At 29.3% G+C, this 21,466-nt stretch overlaps 2 protein-coding genes across 2 annotated transcripts; both read right to left on the bottom strand.

The window, feature by feature from the left end:
• Positions 1–3,862: 3,862 nt before the first annotated feature.
• Positions 3,863–4,903, bottom strand: LOC129314100 (14 kDa proline-rich protein DC2.15-like; the record flags this gene model as incomplete). Its single annotated transcript, XM_054957472.1, has 2 exons — positions 3,863–4,158; positions 4,735–4,903. Coding segments are annotated over 2 exons (465 nt in total), but the record flags the coding sequence as incomplete, so codon positions are not given.
• Positions 4,904–20,287: 15,384 nt separating this feature from the next.
• On the bottom strand, positions 20,288–20,979 carry LOC129314098 (putative lipid-binding protein AIR1). The gene has a single exon (XM_054957471.1). It carries the CDS (start codon positions 20,977–20,979, stop codon positions 20,455–20,457), a length of 525 nt encoding a protein of 174 aa, XP_054813446.1. The 3' UTR covers positions 20,288–20,454.
• Between the last annotated feature and the right edge of the window lie 487 nt (positions 20,980–21,466).

Genomic DNA, 21,466 nt, shown 5'->3' with positions numbered 1-21,466 from the left:
CTCTTCAATTTAGAAGTTGACAGGGATAGAGAATACTCAAGTCTAAGTTTAACTTTACATTTAAATCTAGAAGAGTAACTTATACATATGAAGGTATTCATATTTAATTTAAATTTTTTAAAAAAATTAATTATTCTCTTTGATAGTTTGTTGACCGATCAACAATTACCCATCATGAATCAATGGCCACCGGCCAGTACCAATCATCATTAACGAAAAGTTATGGGTCAAACTTCAAGGGACATGTGTCACTCTAATAAAAATTATCTACAATTAAATTCCAAAGACTTCAAATATTTCACAAATTTGTAAGGCTTTATTTATAAATAAGTCCCTCAAGTAAAATATAGCGAGCAATAGGCTTAAATATCACATTCTCTATCCCCATTCTTAATGCATAATTTTACAGTTGCAAATGATCTAATTCTTTAAATTTCTTTAGACATGCTACTCACGTTGACTAAATGCCCCATTAATTCTCTTTATTTTTGTCCTCACTTCAAGGTTCCATCGTTGCAGAAGCTTAGATTCCTTAATGTTACAGTGACATGTTGCTGGTTTGACTAAATTTGTTTTTAAAAAAGTTTGTCTACAGAATATAATTCCTTTTATGTGCTAAAGTTAACCAGTAGGCCCCGCCATCTTCTTTATTCTTCTCTTTCTTGCAAAGTCTTCAATTGTAATTTCTTTAGACATTGTAAGTAGACTCCTAATCATGTTGATAATATTGAAGAGAGAAATTTAATCTTTTGCCGTTATTAAAATATCTTCTATCTATTTAAGTTGTTCTAGACAATATGTGTTATAAGATGTTACACTATAAATAACACAACCAAAGATATCTTCTCTCTCTTGAAGTTGCTCAAGATGGCACTTGCCATAATTAGATGCTATATTGTGGATAATATTAAAGAAAGAAATCCAATCTTTTACAGTTATTAAGGATATATCTTCTCTCTCTTGAAGTTGTTTGAGGCAGCACATGTTATTAGATGAATAGATGCTACATAGTGGATATTATTAAAATGAGAAATCTAATCTTTTGTAGTTACTAAAAAAATCTTCTCTTTCTTAAAGTTGTTTAAAACAGCATGTGTCATTAGATGTTACATTGAATAATATTAAAGAGAAACATAATCTTTTGCAGTTATTAAATATATCTTCTCTCTTTTAAAGTTATTCAAAACGACATATGTCATGAGATGCAACACTAATTATGATCATTGTTGAATTATCTAACTTTCCATTCTTTGTTACAACTTTAGTTTGATGTTTTTTCCTTGTAAATATTCTTTTATTATGAAAAGAAAAAGGTCTACGTACATGAGATTGGCAGGTTCCCATTTATTATGTTTTGATATAAGTGAATTAATGTGTTAATTTACTTGCTCATCAAATAGCTCATAGCGATTTCATTATTAAGATTCTTAATATTCCCTCATCTAAGTGTAGAAACCTTTTATGATTGGATTCCTGGTAATGGGTTTGTAATTACATGGTATATTAACCGTGGCCCTTTCTACTAAAAAAAAAAAAGATTGGGTTTCTTAAATTTATATCATCATCCTTCTTAGGTTAACCAAGATCTAACAAAATTTATATTTTCTATTGACATGCTAATAAGATTAACCTAATGCCTCTATTACTCTACCACTCCTTTTATTGCACAGTTTCAGTATTGCTGAAGATCTAATTCTTTAAATGTAGGCCGTAACATGGTTCTTAATTTGACTAAATCTTTACAATGCAAAGTAGTAAATATAATGTACCTATTACAATTATTTTAAATACATTTTATATTTTCTTTTTTTAAAAAAATATTTTTTTTCGTATACTAAACAATGGTATAGCAGTAAATCAAATGGTTTGCTACTCTCCCTATCCCTCAGTTTATTGTACAATGCCCCTATTGCATAAGGCCTAATTACTTAAATGTATATTGACATGTTGCTGATTATTAACTAAACCTTGAATTTATTAGTTGGAGATGTAAAGAGTGGTGAGCCCAATCTATCCCTCTCTTTAGGGGGACCAATTTTTTAAAATTTGGCTAAAATATATAAAAATTTTCTTGAATTTTAAAATAATTGCATATAATTCTCCTCATTTTTCAATGTTTAAAATTAACCATCCTAACATTTCATTTTTTTCTTCAAAACTCCTACCATTAATTAACTGTTATTTAATTAGTATAGTTATTGTCATGTTATATTAATACAATACACATGGCACATATCATGAAAAAAAAATACTTTTATTATTTTTAAATACAATTTAAGGAAGGGTAAAATTGTAATTTTCATTTTAACACACATGATAATTCTTTCATTTTTTTAATTTAGTGATATTGTTCTCATTATTCATGGGTAATGCAATTTAAGAAAAAAAATTATAATTTTATTAATCTTATCAATTAAAATAGCCTTTTATATTAAAAATAAAAAGAAAAATATCTAAAAAGCTATCATTAATAACAAAATCATATTAACTTCATTACCTGCCTCGTTTATTTTTTTCAAACTCTCATTTGTTTGTAACTGTTATTTTCTTCATTTGAATGAAGTTTTCAATACTTATTCAAACAAAAAGTAAGTTTTGCTTTAGAATAAGATTTTTTTTCTATTGGTAATTTGTATATATTTTGTTAAAAACAACTTGAAAAATATCATAGTTTTTTTATATTAAGGGATATTTATATGATTCTTATCAATGATAGCTTTTAGATATTTTCTTTTCATTTGTTTAATATAAAAGGCTATTTTAATTAATAAAAAATAATAAAATTATAATTTTTCTCTTAAATTGTATTACCCATGAACAATGAGAACAATATTGCTTAAATAAAAAATGAAAGCACCATCATGTGTGTTAAAAATAAAAATTATAATTTTACCCCTCCTTAAATTGTGTTAAAAAATAATAAAAATATTTTTTTCATGCCATGTGTCATGTGTATTGCATTAATATGACATGACAAAATCTATATTAATAAAATAATAGTTGATTAATGATAGGGGTTTTGAAAAATAAAATAAAAGGTTAAGAGAGTTAATTTTAAATATTGAATGATGAAAAAGATTATATGCAACTGTCTAAAGTTTGGGGAGATTTTATTGATAAGAATGTATGGTTCATGTTAAAAATCATTGCAAAAAAGTTTCTAATGGTTTTTTTACATGAAACTAAGTATACATTTGGGTTAACCTTATGTTCTATTACTTTCTCTATTTTGCTCCTCATTACAATAATGATTTCACTCTTATTTATCTTAATATATAGGTTTAGGGTTCATTTTTATTTCTAAACATTTTTTTAAAAACATTGGACATCTTATATTAAAAAGTGAGATAATTTATGGGTCACCCGTTCCATTTTATGCTGATGTACTGGGTTTGAAGGGTCCACACGCAGTGACAGGTTTTGGTACTAATTTGACCTTAAACCCTTAAATATTGTTAAAATAAAATTTAATAAATATTATTAAAATATTAAGTATTTTAATATTTAATAATTTAAATATTATTATTTATAAATATTCATTCAAAATTTATAAATTATTTTTTAAATATTAACAGTTCAAACTAGTTATAAATTACTTGCAATTTGCGAGTAAAGATTTGTAGATAATAATATAATAATATTTATAAATAAATTCATAAGCCGTCAGACAAGTTTGATCATAACATGAAATATTCAGCTGCAAAACCAAGGCCCACGTAGGCCACCGAAGAAGAAAATGAACTCGAAATCACAACATGTTAAAATGCCATCGCAGTGATAAAAGAGAAGAATGCTAGTTCCTCCAAAGAAGAGCCTCGAGCCTTCATATTATTATTCATAAGTATTATTATTATTATTATTATTATTCATAAGCACATTGGAAGCCAGGAGGGACTTGCCTAGAGCAAACGTCGAGAAGCAAGCTGAGAGCGATTGGAACGTTGAGGTTGATGCCCGGAACGCTAGCTCGTATGGCGGTGCAAAGGCACACGGCGGCCTCAAGGTCGACAAGTCCTTCAATGAGAGAGCAGCATGGAGTCACCGGTGGCTGACCGATTGTCGCGTTCACTAAACCGTTCAACACATTTGCGCATGCTCCCAGTTTTAGTGCGTCCCTGGGACACGTGCCTGTTCCATTTTCGGTTGCCGGTGGTGGACCTAGAATTTTGAACCGCGGGTAGGGGCATCATATATTTACACGTGTGAAGACACACTTGTAATATAAAACATGCATCATATTTTCAACAAGCTTTTCTGTAAAGTTTCATATTTTGGTAATATTAAATAATTTTTTTTAAAATTTTCAATACTAATCAAAATTTTATTTCTTTATGTGAGGAACCAAACAATCATTTAAAAATCTATCTCCTATGCAATTTTGCTACTTTATTCTTGCTGATATTTAGGGTTTTGGTTTTTTGAACTGAAGCAGGAAGAAATGAGAAAAAAAAATAGAAATAGGAGGGGAAAGTCAGTTTCAATAAGAAGAAAATAAATAGCTACAAATAAAATAATGAAATATAAAATGTGCAATATTTTTTATGTGAGGCATGAAATTATGAATATAAAAGATAACAAAAATGAATGACATAAGAAAGTAATATTATTTAGTATCCATGAGAGGGGGATATATGATGCACATAAAACACGTATGTAGTAAACAAATTGCAAAAAATTTGTGGTGTCCATCCGTACCAATTTCGATGCCAGTTCCAGTTCCAGGTGAGAGGCTACGGATAGGTCTAGGGCTGGGCATTGGATTGGGAACAGGTCTTGAGCTGGGCATTGGCTTTAAACTGCCATGACCAGAGACTGTGGAAAAGAAGAGAAGTCTAAGAAGCAGGAAAAGAGCAATGGGGGAACAAGGTTTGGAGGCAATTGACAAGGTTGTCACACCCCAATATTAAGGATATGATTGGTGTGGAATATGATGTGGACTCACATTCCATAAGTCTTGATTATCTATAAATTAAGCTAATTAGAAATATATGCAATTTATATATATTAGTAAAGTTCTTAACGTTTATAAAGTTTTTGTAAAAATTTCAGCAAAGTCTTCCCAATAATTTAAACCTTCTGAAATTTCCACAACAACTATAAAACCTGCCAATCAGACTAGCAAAGAGACCAGCTTCATTCCAACAATTTTTCACAATAATAAATAAAATTAGGATCTAATTACAGTGTACGTGGAGCACTAAGTTATAATCACAAGATACAACACTTAATTTTACCAAAACAATAGTTGCAATATGCTTTCTCTTTTTCAAAAAGCAATCAAAATGCCCTCAACGATCTGTTGGAGGCACAAGGTCAACTACAGTATTTGAGATCAAAAAAATTTTTGTGAGTAGCATTCCAGTTTAAATTATACATAAAACTTTTACAGATAGAACTAACATATTTATTCTAAAATAATATCATTAAATACTAAAGCATATACTTGAGCTAAATAAAGAACAATTCTTCTTCAATGATACAATTCTGAAATTGAACAATACTAATAAAATAGTGTAATTTGTCAAAATTTGTACAACTCATAGAACGTTATCATTTCAAGTATTAGTACAAATAGATAGAATCCTTTTAAAGAACTAATATAAAAATAATAAATTTTAATTTAAATCTAGGAGGGCTTTATCAAAACGAATAACAAGCATGGACACACAGTTCACGAGGGTAAATAACCAATCAAGCACAGCTAGAAGCCACGAAACAAGTGCGAAAAAAGCCACGAATCAAGCACAGGCATGAAGCCCATGAAAATAAACGTGAATTCAGTGTTCACAAATATCATCTTTTAATCCACGTGTGTTGACCTTCACACAAGATTAGCACCTCCTATAAGCACCTTACCAGCTAAGTGAACTATGGAATATCAATGGCTAACAGAACTGCTGTTAACAACCAGCGTTCTAACTCAGTCCCTTTAATTAAAATCAAGCGTGCATAGAAAGTTGAAAAACAATTTCAAAATTTTCACTTTCAAAATATATGAGTCGGTTGTCATCCTCCATTCCCATATTCATTATCATTTCCTCCATGTACGAGTTACTATACTAAAAGTTTGCAGATCAAACATAAAGTTAAACAATTGAGTTGTTTTTGAAAAGTAGCATTGTTTGCGTATATCAACTTTAATTATTACTTATCAATAGCATACATCATTAGTAAAATCAAGATATCATCATTAAAAAATAATTATTAAAAAATAGAATTGACAAAAATATTTACATAACTAATGAAGCAATAATATTAAAATTTAGGTAAAAAAATTTTATAAACAATTGCTTGAAATTCATTCAAAATGCTGCTTACTCACATAAGTTTTTAAAAAATTTTATAGTCAAACTTTCTCAATTTCTTGCTTACTTCAATAATGCCCTAGATTAATCTAACATGTAAACCAATATATTTTACGTCACTACAATTTCCCTTTAGGTGCTACTCTATTTCAATGAGTAATTTAAGCTTACTACTTGCATGTAAAAACATTACTCCCTCAAATAATATTTATAGTTCTTCCAAACTCTATTATAAAATTTAACAATCTTATGTCTATAAATAAATTTTTTAAGAATATTTTCCAGCTCTAAGAGAATATTCATCAATTTAAACTATGAGGCAAACACCCAAGCAAAGTCTAACAATTTTTAGCATTTAATTTCTTCATTAATTCTTAACTCAGTATTAGTAAAATAGCACACATATTATCCACACAACACCTAAATTTCCCATTCAAGCTTTTATACAAACATGTTGAGGGTATTCTTCATTGGCAAAATCACGAAACCATAACCATAATCAAACATCTTCCTTCCAAAACCTAACAGCACCGACAAGCCAAACAGAAAAAAATCGGCCAACCAAAGAAAATAAACCAGTTTTCATATACACTCATGCACCACCAACAGTTGAAGAGGAAGAGAATTTACAGGTTGAACATGAGCACTCTCACGACTGTCAACCTGGCACAGAACAGCAGCAAGAAATAACAAGCCAAGGAATTTCTAGCAACTCCACGCTCTCACAGTGACCGAAACGCTCGTTAATAACTGTCACACACCTTATGAACTGCATAAGGAAAAGAATTAAAAAACGTCAACCCAACGCCTACAGCCTCGTGACAGAAGAAAGAACAGAGATAACAACTTCCTCTCTCTACTGTGGCGGACGAACACGGACAGAGACGAGGGAGAAAGTGACAGTAAGCATGACAGACCGATGGCAAGAAACAAGCACAGTATTTCTCACCGTCTCTTGGGTCAGATCAGCATGATGATAGGGAAAGAAACGCAGCAACCCCACTAATATGGCTAGCAACGTGAACGAGAAAGGGCATCAGAGACGAAGCAACGGCAGTGAAACTATACTCGGTCAACAGCTTAGAAAGTTGATAAGAGTCAGGGGAATGAACCGTTTATGAGGATCCAGAAGAGTGTATAATGGCGGTGAAGAATAGAAAAGAGAGTGCTCTGTTTTTGCGTTTTGCGTGGAGAAAAACTGAACAAAAAGGAGTTTCGGGAAAATCACAAGAAAGAGCACGAGAGAATTACAAGAAAAGACCCAATAAAATTACAAGAAAGTAAATTCTCCTATATTTAGTATTAAAACTTTTTTAAATAAAATATCTATTAAAAAATTTTTATTAAATTTTAAAATTTAGGGTTATCATAAAGGTAATAAGAAAACCTTAGCAATAGATGTATAGCTAGTGAAGCTTGGAAGAGATGAGAGGAATGGAAAGCCAAGGGTTGTTTATATAGTGGTGAATATATGGGTGAGGGACGCGAAAGAGTCAGCGAATGATGTAATTGCAAGCATGTGTGAAGTAAATATTATTTTTTCATGTATTTTCTATTTCTTTCTAAGGTATTAAAAATCAACAGGACATTAAATTAGTTAAGATAGTGAGTTAATGATTAGTGGTTCAGCTGAGCTGAGGGTCAACCAAGAGTCAGATCAGTCTTAATTAAATAATTTAATTTAATTATATATATATATATATATTTTATATTTGAGTATGAAAAAAATGAATATTTAAATAAAAAATATTAGATCCACTTAAACAACCCAACAAAAATTCAATAAAGAGAAAAAAATCTTATGCACGTCAGCACAATCCCAATAAAAATTCAACTTAAATAGTATTAACGATTAGACAATTTATTTTTTTTGGAAACTCTAATTTAGTATTCTTTTAACGAGGCAAAAGTTGAAAATTGCAAGAGATAGAAGATGTCACTACTAAAAAAAACAGCTTATATATAACATCTTTTATATAATGATTATTTAAATAAATAACTACTGTACAATCTCTAGGTCTATATAGCAGTTAAAATGAAAAATCGTTTTGTAGTCTCTCTTTTTTAAAAACCCACTTTATTATAACTAACTTTATTTTATTTTTGTTTGATGATCAAAAGAGTCCAAAACAATGTCACAACGTTGTTGATTGTGGCTATAATATCATGAGGTACATGAAAGATATAATCAGACATGTGCCTGTTGATGGAATTATGCATATCACATATTTAAACTTAATTTATATTATGTTTGTGGCTTAATAGTACTTTCATGATGCATTTGTAGAGGAATATAGTCTAGTACAGATTGAAGAAGTCCTCCAAGGGTTGGCCGAGAGTTTATTCAAGTAATGGATATAAAATAGATGACCATAATTATTTAGCTTGCTTAATTTTGTTCGTAGTAATGTAGGTTATTTATACTTAGGCAAAACAAGCTTACTTTGGTCAATTTTAGTTTTTGGTTAACTTTAGTTTTTAAACTTACAATAGGTTTTACTTGGTAAATTTTTTCTTGTAATTACTTTAGTGTATATGCATTTTTGTGAGAATTTTAAAATACCTTTAAATATATTTTAAAAGTTATTATAGGTTTGAGTAATTTTGAATTCAATTGCACATAAATTTTGGTTGAAATTGAAATATTCTGTTACGGGTGCATTTATGGGATATGTGTACTTTGTCTTGCAAGCAGCCCCCTATCTTTTTAATAATGACTGAACTATGTAACTGTTATTTCAAATAATCGCTATATAGTTCTATATTTTTAACAGTTATTCCTAATAACCGCTATCTAGACATAACTACTTAGCAGTTATTTTGAGAGAAAAAAACTGTTAAATAGTTTCTGGGCAACCTGTTGAAACTTAACCAAAACAAGGCAAAACTGTTTAACGGTGTTTTTGAAATAATAATTAAATATTGTGCAACTATTCAGCGCTTGGTTATTTTAGAAAAATTGTTTTATAGTTTACTGAATGGTTTATTGCAATCAAAATTGAAAAATCCTATTCAACAGTTTTTGGTAAATAACCATTATATAGACTTGAACTATATAATAGTTAAAAATTGCTATATAGTTTATCAAAAAAAAAATCACTATATAGTTGCCCTTGGACTATATAGCACATAAATATATAGTGGTTAAAAATTATTATACATTGACAAAAATAATTACTATCTAGAGGATTTTTTAGTAGTGCATCTAAGGGAGGCTAAATTTGCTTTGGAAGCGTAAGTTGAATGAAACAATAATGGGGCAATTTGATCTCAATATTGCCCAAAAAAATTAATTTACCCACGCACTACACTTTTAAAAATATTTTTTTAAATATTATAAATTTGAGAGTTGGTTTATATTTGGACCAAGATCCAATTTTTGTAAATATAAAAATACAAAACTCAGTCTTCGTCAAATTGGGTTTAGTACTCATAATTAGAAGAGAGAAAAAAAGTCTATGCACAGCCTTGTAAGATAGCCTAACCTACCATCCCATCTACCCTTCCCTCAGTTCTCACTTCCTCTCTCCCTCCCCCTTGTGTGTGTGAGTGATACAGGCTTTTAACTTGGGTGCTCATCATATTAGAGTGATGAGATTTTGACCATCGAGATCTTTACGTGAATGGTTTAGATTTAAAATTTAAAATTTTTATTTTATTTTTATATTTATTAATAAAAAAATTATAAATTCCTAAAAATATGTTCATAATCAATTTGGTATATTTTATCTCAATAGTTTAATTTAATATTAAAAATTTTAACAATTTTTATAAATTGATTATCCATAGTTATCATAGATAATCCAGATTTAAAAATTTGAACTTGTAATTTTTTAAAAGTACTTGTTAGGATAATATCTTTATTTTTAAAATTATATTTCTCAAAGTAAAAATTTATAAAAATTATTTAGAGATTCATATTAATCTAGACTTCAACAATACATCTGGACAATCAATTTATACATATTATAAAATATTTAATATTAAATTAAATTACTCATATTGAATTTGTATGGTCTAGTTTTTTTTTTATTGAATCAGTCAGTTGCTACACACCGAAGACAAACCCATATGTTTGTATGTTATTATTATACAAATATTTTCATTTTAAAAGTTATATCTTCTTTAAGGTATTTCATTCTCTTTCGTTATATATAATTAAAATTAAAATTTTAAATTTAGTATATTATATATATATATATATATATATATATAACATACACTTATATGTTGGAGGGCAAAAAACGACACCACCATATACTATAAACTCTTTTCATTAAAAAATATAAGGCATTTTAACCAAGTCTCACCTAATAAATTAGTTAATTGTTTTCAAACTAAGCCTATCTTTTCAGATTTATCTCTATTTAATAAGGTTTTTACTTTAAAATTAATATAAAGTAATTTAAGGTGTTTTACTTTAAAATAAATATAAATTAATTTATTTATTATAAAAAATATATTAATTACACTTTAAAATTATAAAATGCTTTACATTTTTTAACATTAAATTTTTCAAAAAATACTTTATATTTTTTAATAAAGAAAATATAACACAAAAATATATATACTCACGTACACGAGGGGGAGAGTGGAGGAAGAGATGAAGTGGGAAGTGGGAGAGTATTTGAGATGGCGAGCTATTCTGCAAGGCTATGCATATAATTTTTTTATTTTTTATTATGAGTACAGAACTTGATGGAGATCGAGTTCTATTATTCCAAATTAAAAAGATTTGGGTCTCGATGTGACTATGATATAAACCAAGTCTCAAATTTATAGCATCTAGAAAAATCTTTTTGAAAGTGTAGCATGTAGGTAAATAACTTTTCTTTTTTATAGTATTGAGATCAAAGTGCCCAATGATGGGGATTGACATATGAGTACTGTACTGTCATTTCTTTTTTGTAAAATAAATTTAAATCCTAGTTTTGATCCCATCATAGCCATTGATTTTTTATTTTACAAGATAACATTATCGTTGATTTGAAACCTCTCATTTTCCTAATATGAGGCATCTTTTCCACTTCTCCCTCTAAAACCAATATTTTTGGTAGTTCTTTTATCCTTCATTTCAGATGTTGTATGAGAAACAGAAGGATGGAAAAAATGTTGCCATGGGAGTGATTCAACCATGCAAGAAAGCTCACTGTGTTCGTGTGCGCGTGTGGTTGAACAAAATAAGGTTTAATTGAAATCTCTAACTGGCCACTAGATCGATTCGCTAGTTTATTAGTTTGACTGGCCAATCCAGTCTAATTTCCCATACAATAAGTAAATTAAATGGTCTATTATTCTCTCTATCCCTGTCTTTGTTCTGTAACTCTACTATTGCTGAAGGTCTAATTACTTAAATGTATGTTGACATGTTGCTTAGATTATTAACCAAACCTTGAATTTAGCAGTAGATAATATAAAGAGTGGGGGGCCCCATATATCCCCCTCTTTAGTGGGACCAAATTTTTTAAATTTTTATTGATAAGAGTGTTTGGTTTCATGTTAAAAATCATAGCAAAAATGTTTTAAATGGCTTTTAACATGAAACTAATATGCACTTGGGTCAACCAAATATTCCATTACATTCTCTATTTCTCTCCTTATTACGCAACACCATCATTGTAAATGATTTTACTCTTTAAATTTATATGGAAGAATCGCATTTATCAAGGTACGTAAAACCGGACCGGTCATTAAACCGGTCATGACACTGGGTCACGGGTTAGTGGTTCAATCGGGGTTGAACTGGAGGTTGAACCGGTGGCAAACCGGTCATGATTAAAATAATACAATTTAAATCCAATTTACTAGTCTAATTGATCATATCAATCCAATTTTTCATAAAATAAGTAAATTAAATGGTCTACTGCTCTCTTTATCCCTCTCTTTATTGCACAATCCCATTGTTGCATAAGGCCTAATTACTTAAATGCATGTTGATATCTTGCTCAAATTGTTAACAAAAACCTTGAATCCATTAGTAGAAGAGATAAAGAGTGGTGGGCCCAATCTATCCCTCTTGTTAGGAGTAAAATAATTAAAAAAAATAAAAATTTATATATAAAATAAATATTTACATATCTTACAATTTTTCTATATGTGGCTTCATATTTTGATACTGTTGAATGATTAGCTCATTGTCAATACTGTTAAATTATAAGTTTTCAATTCGATTATGTAACTAACTTTTCACAAATTTCATAGTCGAAAAAGCTATTTCTACAATTATTGTAGCAACAGAAATATCAATGCTAGCTTTAATAAGTTTCTTCCATTTAATCTCACATTCTCACGCCATTTACTTTGTCTTTCATCTCAAAGTCTATTCTCTAGCGAAGAGTCTCTCCTTCTTCTTGTCTTTTGTCTTCTTTTAATTTTTCTAAGCTTTAAAATTTCAGGTTTCATTTTTCTTATGGTTATTTATTATTTAGTTTGACTTTAATTTTGTAAAATATTAAAAAGGAAAATTAAAATTATATTCTTATAAAAGTAATCTAAATTTAAATATAATAAATTTAAATTAAAATCTATTAGGCTTAAGTGAAATATAAAAGACCCAAATATTTTTGAACTTAAATACATTTTAGTTCTAGTCTAATGGTTTAAAATTATAGGGACAATGGGGGAAAACTTTTAAAACTCTTACCTCTCCTTATAATTTTTCCAAGTTGCCGGGGGGGGGGGGGGGGATTGCCCGCCCTCAACAATATGTATGGTCAGGTTTTTTCCTTAAATCAGTCAGTTGCTACACATCGAAGACAAACCCATATATTTGTATGCTATTATTATATACAAATATTTTCATTTTAAAATTATATCTTCTTTAAGGTATTTCATATTTCATATATATAATTAAAATTTTAAATTTATTATGTTATTTATATTATATATATTAAACACCTACTTATATGCTGAAAGGAAAAAAAAAAACAACACCACCATATTAATACTCCTTTCATTCAAAAATATAAAGTATTTTTAAGCAAATCTTAATTTTAATAAAGTAGTTAATTATTTTCAAACTAACACCATCTTTTCATATTTACTCCTATTTAATAAGGTGTTTTACTTTAAAATAAATATAAAGTAAGTTAAGATATTTTACTTTAAAATAAATATAAATTAACTTATTTATTATGGAAAATATATTAATTATGCTTTAAAATTATAAAAATGCTTTACATTTTTCAACATCAAATTTCTAAAAAAATACATTATATTTTTTAACAATGAAAGTATAACACACAAAAACATAAATACTCACGGACACAAGGAGGAGAGTGGAGGGAGAGAGGAAGTGGGAAGTGAGAGAGGGGTAATTGGGATGGCAAGCTATCCAGCAAGGCTATGTATAAACTTTGTTTTGAATTATGAGTACAAAACTTGATAGAGATTGAGTTCTATTATTCTGCATTAAAAAAATTTGCATCTCAGTATGACTATGATATAAACCAAGTCTCAAATTTATAGCATATAAGAAAATATTTTTTAAGGTGTAGCATGTAGGTAAATAAATTTTCTTTTTTCTTTTTTCTTTTTAGTATTGACAACAAATTGCCCAATAATGGTGATTGACATATGAGTACTATACTATCATTTCTTTTTTTTTTAATAAATTTAAATCCTAGTTTTGATCCAAAAAAAAATTACATCATAGCCATTGATTTTTTATTTTAGGAGATAAAATTACCGTTGATTTGAACCTCTCATTTTCCTAATATGAGGCATCTTTTCCACTTCACCCTCTAAAACCAATATTTTTCGGTAAATCTTCTATCCTTCATTTTTGATCTCATATCAAAAACAGAAGGAAAAAAATGTTATCATGGGAGTGATTCAACCATGAGGTGTTGTGGTCATTTTCCTTAACCCAGTATAACCCATCAACCCTACGAGTTGATGGATTCTATTGGGTCAACATTGGGTTAATTGATCCAATCCAGTTCAACAAAATAACAGTTTAATTGAAATTTCAGACTGGCCACGAGATTGATTTGCTAGTTTATTAGTTTGACTGGCCAATCTAATCCCATGCAATAAGTAAATCAAATGATTTACTACTCTCTCTATCCCTCTCTTTGTTGCTTAATGCCACTATTGCTGAAGGTCTAATTACTTAAATGTATGCTGACATGCTGCTTAGATTATTAACCAAACCTTGAATTTATTAGTGGAGAATATAAAGAATGGTGGGCCCAATATATCCCTCTCTTTATTTTTAATGATTATTACATGAAACTAAATATGCACTTCGGTTAACCAAATATTCTATTACTTTATTTCTCTCCTTATTACAAATATCATTATTATAGATGATTTCACCCTTTAACTTTATATGGAAGAATCGCATCTATGGACCTCTTAAGAGAATTATTCACAAATAAGGACAACAATAAATCAGCACACCATGTGGGAAAAAAAACGAGTCCCTATTATCATTTTAACACCAAACAATTTTGCATTAGTTTTTATCTATAAATAATTCTTTGAAATGGGATTCTCCCAATTTATATTTACATATAGTGTTCAAGTTGACAAAATTCCAACTCTTTAAACAAAGAAAGAAATCTATCAATTGAAGTTTTTGGGCTTTTGGACCTGCGTGCTTTAGGACTTGCATGCCGTAGGGAAAAAAATATTCCTAATATACCACATGGTGAAAAGAATTTGTCACATTACCACAAATTCAAATTCAGTTTGTACCAAACTAATTTATAAGCATGATAGATTAAAAAGAAATTGGCCTGACATTACGAGTGAAAATAGATTAGGTCAGACTAGACTCCAGCTTATATGATAAACCAAAAACTTGAGCATGGCTTGAAGCCTGTATAAAGGCTTTCTATAACTTGTGGAGTTTGAAAGAGATCAGAGGAATGGGAAGCCACGGATGGTTTATGTAGTGGTGGATATGTGGGTGAGGGACCTTAAGAGTCAACGAAGGATGTAAAGCACGTGCGAAGTAAATATTATTATTTTATGAATTTTTTATTTCTTTTTTAAAAATAATTTTTTAAAAGTAAATGACAAGATATTAAAACTGAACTAGTCATTGAACTGGTTAAAACAATCAGTCAAAAGTCAATGGTTCAATTAGGAGTCAACCCAAAATCAAACAGGTATTAATTAAAATAATTTAATTTAATTTTTATATATAAATATTTATATTTGAATATGAAAAAAATGAATATTTAAATAAAAAATCATTATTTTTACTTAAATGACTTAACAAAAATTCAATAAAAATATAAAAAATTTATATAAGTTAGCACAAATCTAACCAAAATTCAGCAAAATCAGTAAAGGAAAAAGTTTTGCAAGAGATAGAAAACGTGCAAGGGAGGCTAAATTTATTTTGGCATGCGTGAGTTCAATGAAATAATAATGGTGATTGACATATGAGTACTTCACCGTACTTTCATTTCATTTTTCCTTTAATAAATTTAAATCATAGTTTTGTCCAAAAATAATTTAAATTTTGGCCATTGAATTTTTTTTTTTTTTTAGGAGGTAACATTACCGATGACTTGAAAGTTGAAACCTCCATTTTCTCAAGGCATCTTTTCAACTTTTTCCCTTTAAAACTCTCGATTGGCTTTTTGTCCATTTTTTTTATTCATTTCCTTTTTGTTTCTTATGTCAACCAATCAACCAATTTTTTTTTTTACACAGGTCAACCATTCCATAAATTTTGAATTATTAGAATTTTAAATTTATTCATTTCCTTTCTGCTTCTGTTGTCAACCATTGGATACTTGTTTATGTGTAGAAAATGTCATCTAAACAAACACGTTGTGGTGTTTTTGTTGTATTAATGACTTGTGGTGATGTCTTATTGTTCTACTTTATTTCTTATATGTATAGTTATACACATATAAATATTATTTTTTATTTAATTATTAGGTTACGATTCAATCACCAATCCAACCAGCTGAACTGTGAGACACATGACCTAGTTCACTATTTGGTTCGAGTTTTCAAACTAGGATGATATTGATGTTCAAAGACTTCTTGATCAGTTGGTGAAATATATGCATGAACACTGGTTATTTAAAACTCTATCAGGTCAGGTAAAAACTCTTAGAAAGTAAGAGATTATAGATATTTGAATTAGAAGGGCGATCTTTTTTTTTTTTCCAGAATTGGAAGGGCAAGGTAAAAATTTGAGATTATATACATATGCATATCAAACTTAATTAAATCAAGAAAAAATTTATTAAAAACGGCACAAATTTCATATAGATATGTCTTTTGAAAAAAACAAGTAAATATATCAAAAGGAAGATTTACATATTTCTAATAAGCAAATCAATTTTTAATTAGATCCGTAAATTTGTGAAAATTATTTCAAATTCCTTCTACCAGCACTTTTGACTTATGTTGACTAGTGACCAACATGTTGGTCAATCAAAGGCTCGTCAAGGAACATGATTATTTTAGGTAGTGATTAGATTTTATATTTCAAATTTGAAATTCAAAATCATTTATTTAAATAGTATAAAAAATTTTAAAAGAAAGGATCAAATTGATATTGAAAGTAACTAACTTGCTTGATGCTTATAATTTCAATTGACTAAAGACAAGTCACAAGAGCAAGAGATGAATGAAAAGACAAGAGTAACAAATGTCCAACAGTTAAAAAACACAAAGAGGATAGGAGGATTGAATTTTAAAATAATTAGGATACGAGAAAATTGTTAAATTATTAAGAAATTATAATAAAATAAGAATTTGGATATCAATCAAATTTAAATCCATGAATTTTTATATATCCAAATAAAAGATTTAGCTCAAATTTATAACTAAATCCCTATAAATCCAGACATTTAATGTTAAAAAATTTGATATTAGATATTACTATATTCATACTTGCATGTCAATATCCTAGACATACAAGCAAACCTAAAATTTACAAGTATTTATGAGTATACTTAGGTATTCTTCGTCCTTGTCAACTTGTAAATTTCAAAGTTTGCATTTAAAATTTGAGAGAAGAACTTGTAAATGTAAGAGATTTTTTTTTTGAGCAAATGTAAATATAAGAGATTGACTTTGTAATTCTGTATGTAAAACTTTACTAACCAATGTTAAAATTATGCAAATTCACTTATAAATCTTAAAAATTGATTTGTAAATAAATGAGATTGACTTCAACATCTTAGATTTTACATAATCTTAAATTTTGAAATTTAGCTTGTAAATTTTAGATAAGGCTTTGCATATCTAAGAGGTTAATTTGTAATTAAATATGTAATTACAGATTTACAAGTCAATTTATTTTATTTACAAGTCAATTTACATAACTTTTGCAGTGGTTATTGAAATTTTACCTATTGAATTACAAGTCAACCTCTTCAATTTACCAATTAACAGGGGGCAAAGAATACCTAATTAAGTCCACTTGTAAAACTAATTTTAACTTGACTTGTAAATCTAGACAATTAACATATACACATGGAGGCATTCATATTTAACTTAAAATATTTTTAAAAATAATTATTCTCTTTGATAGTTTGTTGACTGGTCAACGATTACCCATCACGGATCAAGGGCCATCGATCACCAATCATCATTAATCAAAAGTTGTGGGTCAAACTTCAAAGCATATATTTGTCATTTTATAAGAAAAATTTAATTTTAAAGTTTTTCAAAAATAATTATCCTCTTTGATAGTTTGTTGACTGAACAACAGTTGCCAGTCATTAATCAATGGTCACCGATCACCAGTCACCATTCAAACTTCAAGGGGTATATGTGTCACTTTGTAAGAAAAATTGTTTACAACTAAATTCCGGAAGACTTCAAGTATTTTTCATACATTCGTGAGACTTTATTTATAAATATGTCCTCAAGTAAAATATAGAGAGCAGCAGGCCTAACATCCCATTCTCTATCCCCATCCTTAATGCATAGCCTTACAGTTGCAAATGATCTAATTCTTTAAATTTCTTTTGACATGTTTCTCACGTTGACTAAACGACCCATTAATTCTGCTTATGTTTGTCCTCACTGCAAGGTTTCATCGTTGCACTAGCTTAGATTCCTTAATGTTATACTGACATCATGTTGTTAGTTTGACTAAATTTGTCTTAAAAAAGTTTTTCTTGACGATGGGATACGACTCCTTCTATGTGCTAAGTTTACTGGTCAGCAGGTGATACAGATGGTACGCCCCACCATTTTCTTTATTCCCCTCTTTCTTGCATATTCTTCCGTAGTAATTTCTTTAGATATTATAAGAAGAATTCTAATCATCTTGGTAATATGGAAGAGAGAAATCTAATCTTTTGTGATTACTGAAATATCTTCTCTTTCTTACAGTTATTTAAGATGGCACGCGTCATTATTAGATGCTACATTGTGGATGACATTAAAAAAAATAAATATAAGCATTTACAGTCACTAAAGATATCTTCTCTCTCTTGAAGTTGTTCTAGACTGTATGTGTCATTAGAGGCTATACTACAGATGTTACTAAGAGAGAAATAAAAATTTTTTGTGGTTAGTAAAGATATTTTCTCTCACTTAAAGTTGTTTAAGATGGCATGTGTCATTAGATGCTATACTATGGATAATACTAAAGATGAAAATCTAATCTTTTATAGTTATTAAATATATTTTCTCTCTTTTGAAGCTATTTGAAACATCACTTGTCATGAGATATTGCATTGTGAATAACACTAAAGGAAAAAAAAAAAAGTCTAATCTTTTGTAGTTATTAAAGATATCTTCTCTCTCTTAAATATTCAAGATGGCACATGTTGTTAGATGCAATACTATTGATGGTTACCATTGAATTATGTAAGTTTCTGTACTTTGTTTAAACTTTAGTTTGATGTTTTTTTCCTTGTAAATATTCTTTTATTATGAAAAGAAGAAATCTACTTATGAGATTGGCTGGTTTCCATTCAACTTATTATGTTTTCATATAAGTGAATTAATGTGTTAATTTGCTTGCTTATCAAACAGTTCATGACGAGTTCAATATTAAGATTTTTAATATTCCCTCCTCTAAGTGTAAAAGACTTTTACGAGTGGATTCTGGGTAATCAGTTTTAATTACAATGTATATTAACTCTGGCCCTTTCTATTAAAAAAAAAAGATTGGATTTCTTAAATTTATACCGTCATCCTTCTTAGGTTAACCAAGATGTAACAAAATTTATATTTTTCATTGACATGCTAATAAGGTTAACCTAGTGCCTCCATTACTCTACCACTCTTTATACTGCACAGGTTCAGTGTTGCAGAAGAACTAATTCTTTAAATGTATACGCTAACATTGCTTCTTAGATTGACTAAATCTTTAGAATGCAAAGTAGTAAACGCACCTATTACAATTTTCTTTCTCTAGATGCATTTTCTATTTTCTTTATTAAAATTTTTTTTGGTATACTAAACAATGTTATAGTAGTAAATCAAATGGTCTACTACTCTCTCTATCCCTAAATTTTACTGTACAATCCCACTATGTTTTTTTCTCCGAAAAGCATCGTGCACCTTGCGCATACAAGTGAGATGATGTTTTTCCTAATTTTTTTATTGGATGAGCCAAAAACTCCTTTCATTAGTTACCTCTTAACTTTTTTATTTTCTGCTAACCTAGCATGTTCGTGTGGCCCACGTGTAGTGATAGGTTTTTTTGTGCTGATTTACCCCTGAACCCTAAAGTCTTGTTAAAATAAAATTTAATAAATGTTGTTAAAATATTAAATATTTTAATATTAGATAATTTAAATACTATTACTTATGAACATTCGTTCAAAATTTATAAATTATTTTTTAAATATTAATAACTCAAACTATATATAAATTACTTGTAACTTGTGAGTAAAGATTTATAAATAATAATAACAATATTTGCAAATAAATTCGTGAGCCACCTGACAAGTTTGATTGAAAAACTAAGACTCACTTGGGAAAAAAAAAGAAAAAAAGAAAGCGGACTCGAGATCATAGCATGTTAGAATGCCGGCACAGGGATGGAAGAGAAAAATGGCAGTGCATTCATATTATTATTCATAAATATCGTCATGATTATTTATTACGCAGTCCACGTAATAAGACACACCAACATGATGCTAGGATTTTATTTGCAGCAGTCGAAACAAGTACTGGAATAAGAACACGATAATAGTGGCTGATGAGATCATCAAGCACATTGGTATTTATTGGCTTCTTGCCTATCGCAAGCGTTGAGAATCAAGCTGAGAGCGAGCTGAACGTCGACGTTGATGCCCAGAACGTTAGCTCTTATGGCGGCGCAAAGGCATATGGAGACCTCATGGTCAGCGAGCCCTTGGATGAGAGGGCAGCATTGGGATGCAGGTGGCTTACCAATTGTCGCGCCCACCGCACCGTTCAGCACATCGGTGCATGCCCCAAGTTTCAGTATGTCCATGGGACACGTGCCGGTTCCTGGTGAGGGGGGCATTGGGGTTGCACTGCCAGGAATGGAAAAGAAGAGAAGATTGAGGAGCAGGAAAAGAGCGAAGGCGGAGGAACAAGGTTGGAGGCCATTGATGAGGTGATCTGGAAGCCCTAGCAATGAGTGTGTAACTGGTGGAGCTTGGAAGAGATGAGAGGAATGGGAAGCCAAGGGTGGTTTATATAGTGGTGGATATGTATGTGGGTGAGGGACGTGAAGGGTCAGCGAAGGATGTAATGGCAAGCACATGCGTGAAGTAAATATTATTATTTTATGCGTTTTTCTATTTTCCTTTTTGAAAATACTTTTCCATATAGTAAATAATTAACAAGACATTGAAAACTGGACTGGTCATTGACTTGGTTGAGATAATGGATTAAGGGTTAGCAATTCAACCCAAAGTCAACTCAAAGCCAGACATGTCTTGATTAAAATAATACAATTCAATATATATATATATATATATAGATATATATTTGAATATTTGAATATGAAAAAAGCCAATGACTTTGTATTTTAGTGGCACGTAGGCTCCACCATAAGTGGGAAGCCACAGCTTCAATCTTGCTTGTAATCTCAAGCCATTGGTGCATGTCCCTTTAATTTGAAAAGATTATGAAAAAAAAATGAATATTTAAGTAAAAAAATCTTTAATTATCCTTAAATAACCCAAAAGTTCACTGAAGAGATAAAAATCTTACATAAGTTGGCACAATTTCAACAAAAATTCGGCAAA

Source organism: Prosopis cineraria, unplaced genomic scaffold, assembly GCF_029017545.1.
Source record: "Prosopis cineraria cultivar Desert tree isolate PC_DT_omini unplaced genomic scaffold, ASM2901754v1 PC6, whole genome shotgun sequence".
Taxonomy (NCBI): domain Eukaryota; kingdom Viridiplantae; phylum Streptophyta; class Magnoliopsida; order Fabales; family Fabaceae; genus Prosopis; species Prosopis cineraria.
The sequence above is the reverse complement of the archived record's forward strand: the minus strand, read 5'-3'. Positions and strand labels throughout refer to the sequence as shown.

Excerpts from the sequence above, each read along its gene's own strand:
- LOC129314098 (XM_054957471.1), bottom strand. The coding sequence starts at position 20,979 with ATGTGCTTGCCATTACATCCTTCGCTGACCCTTCACGTCCCTCACCCA.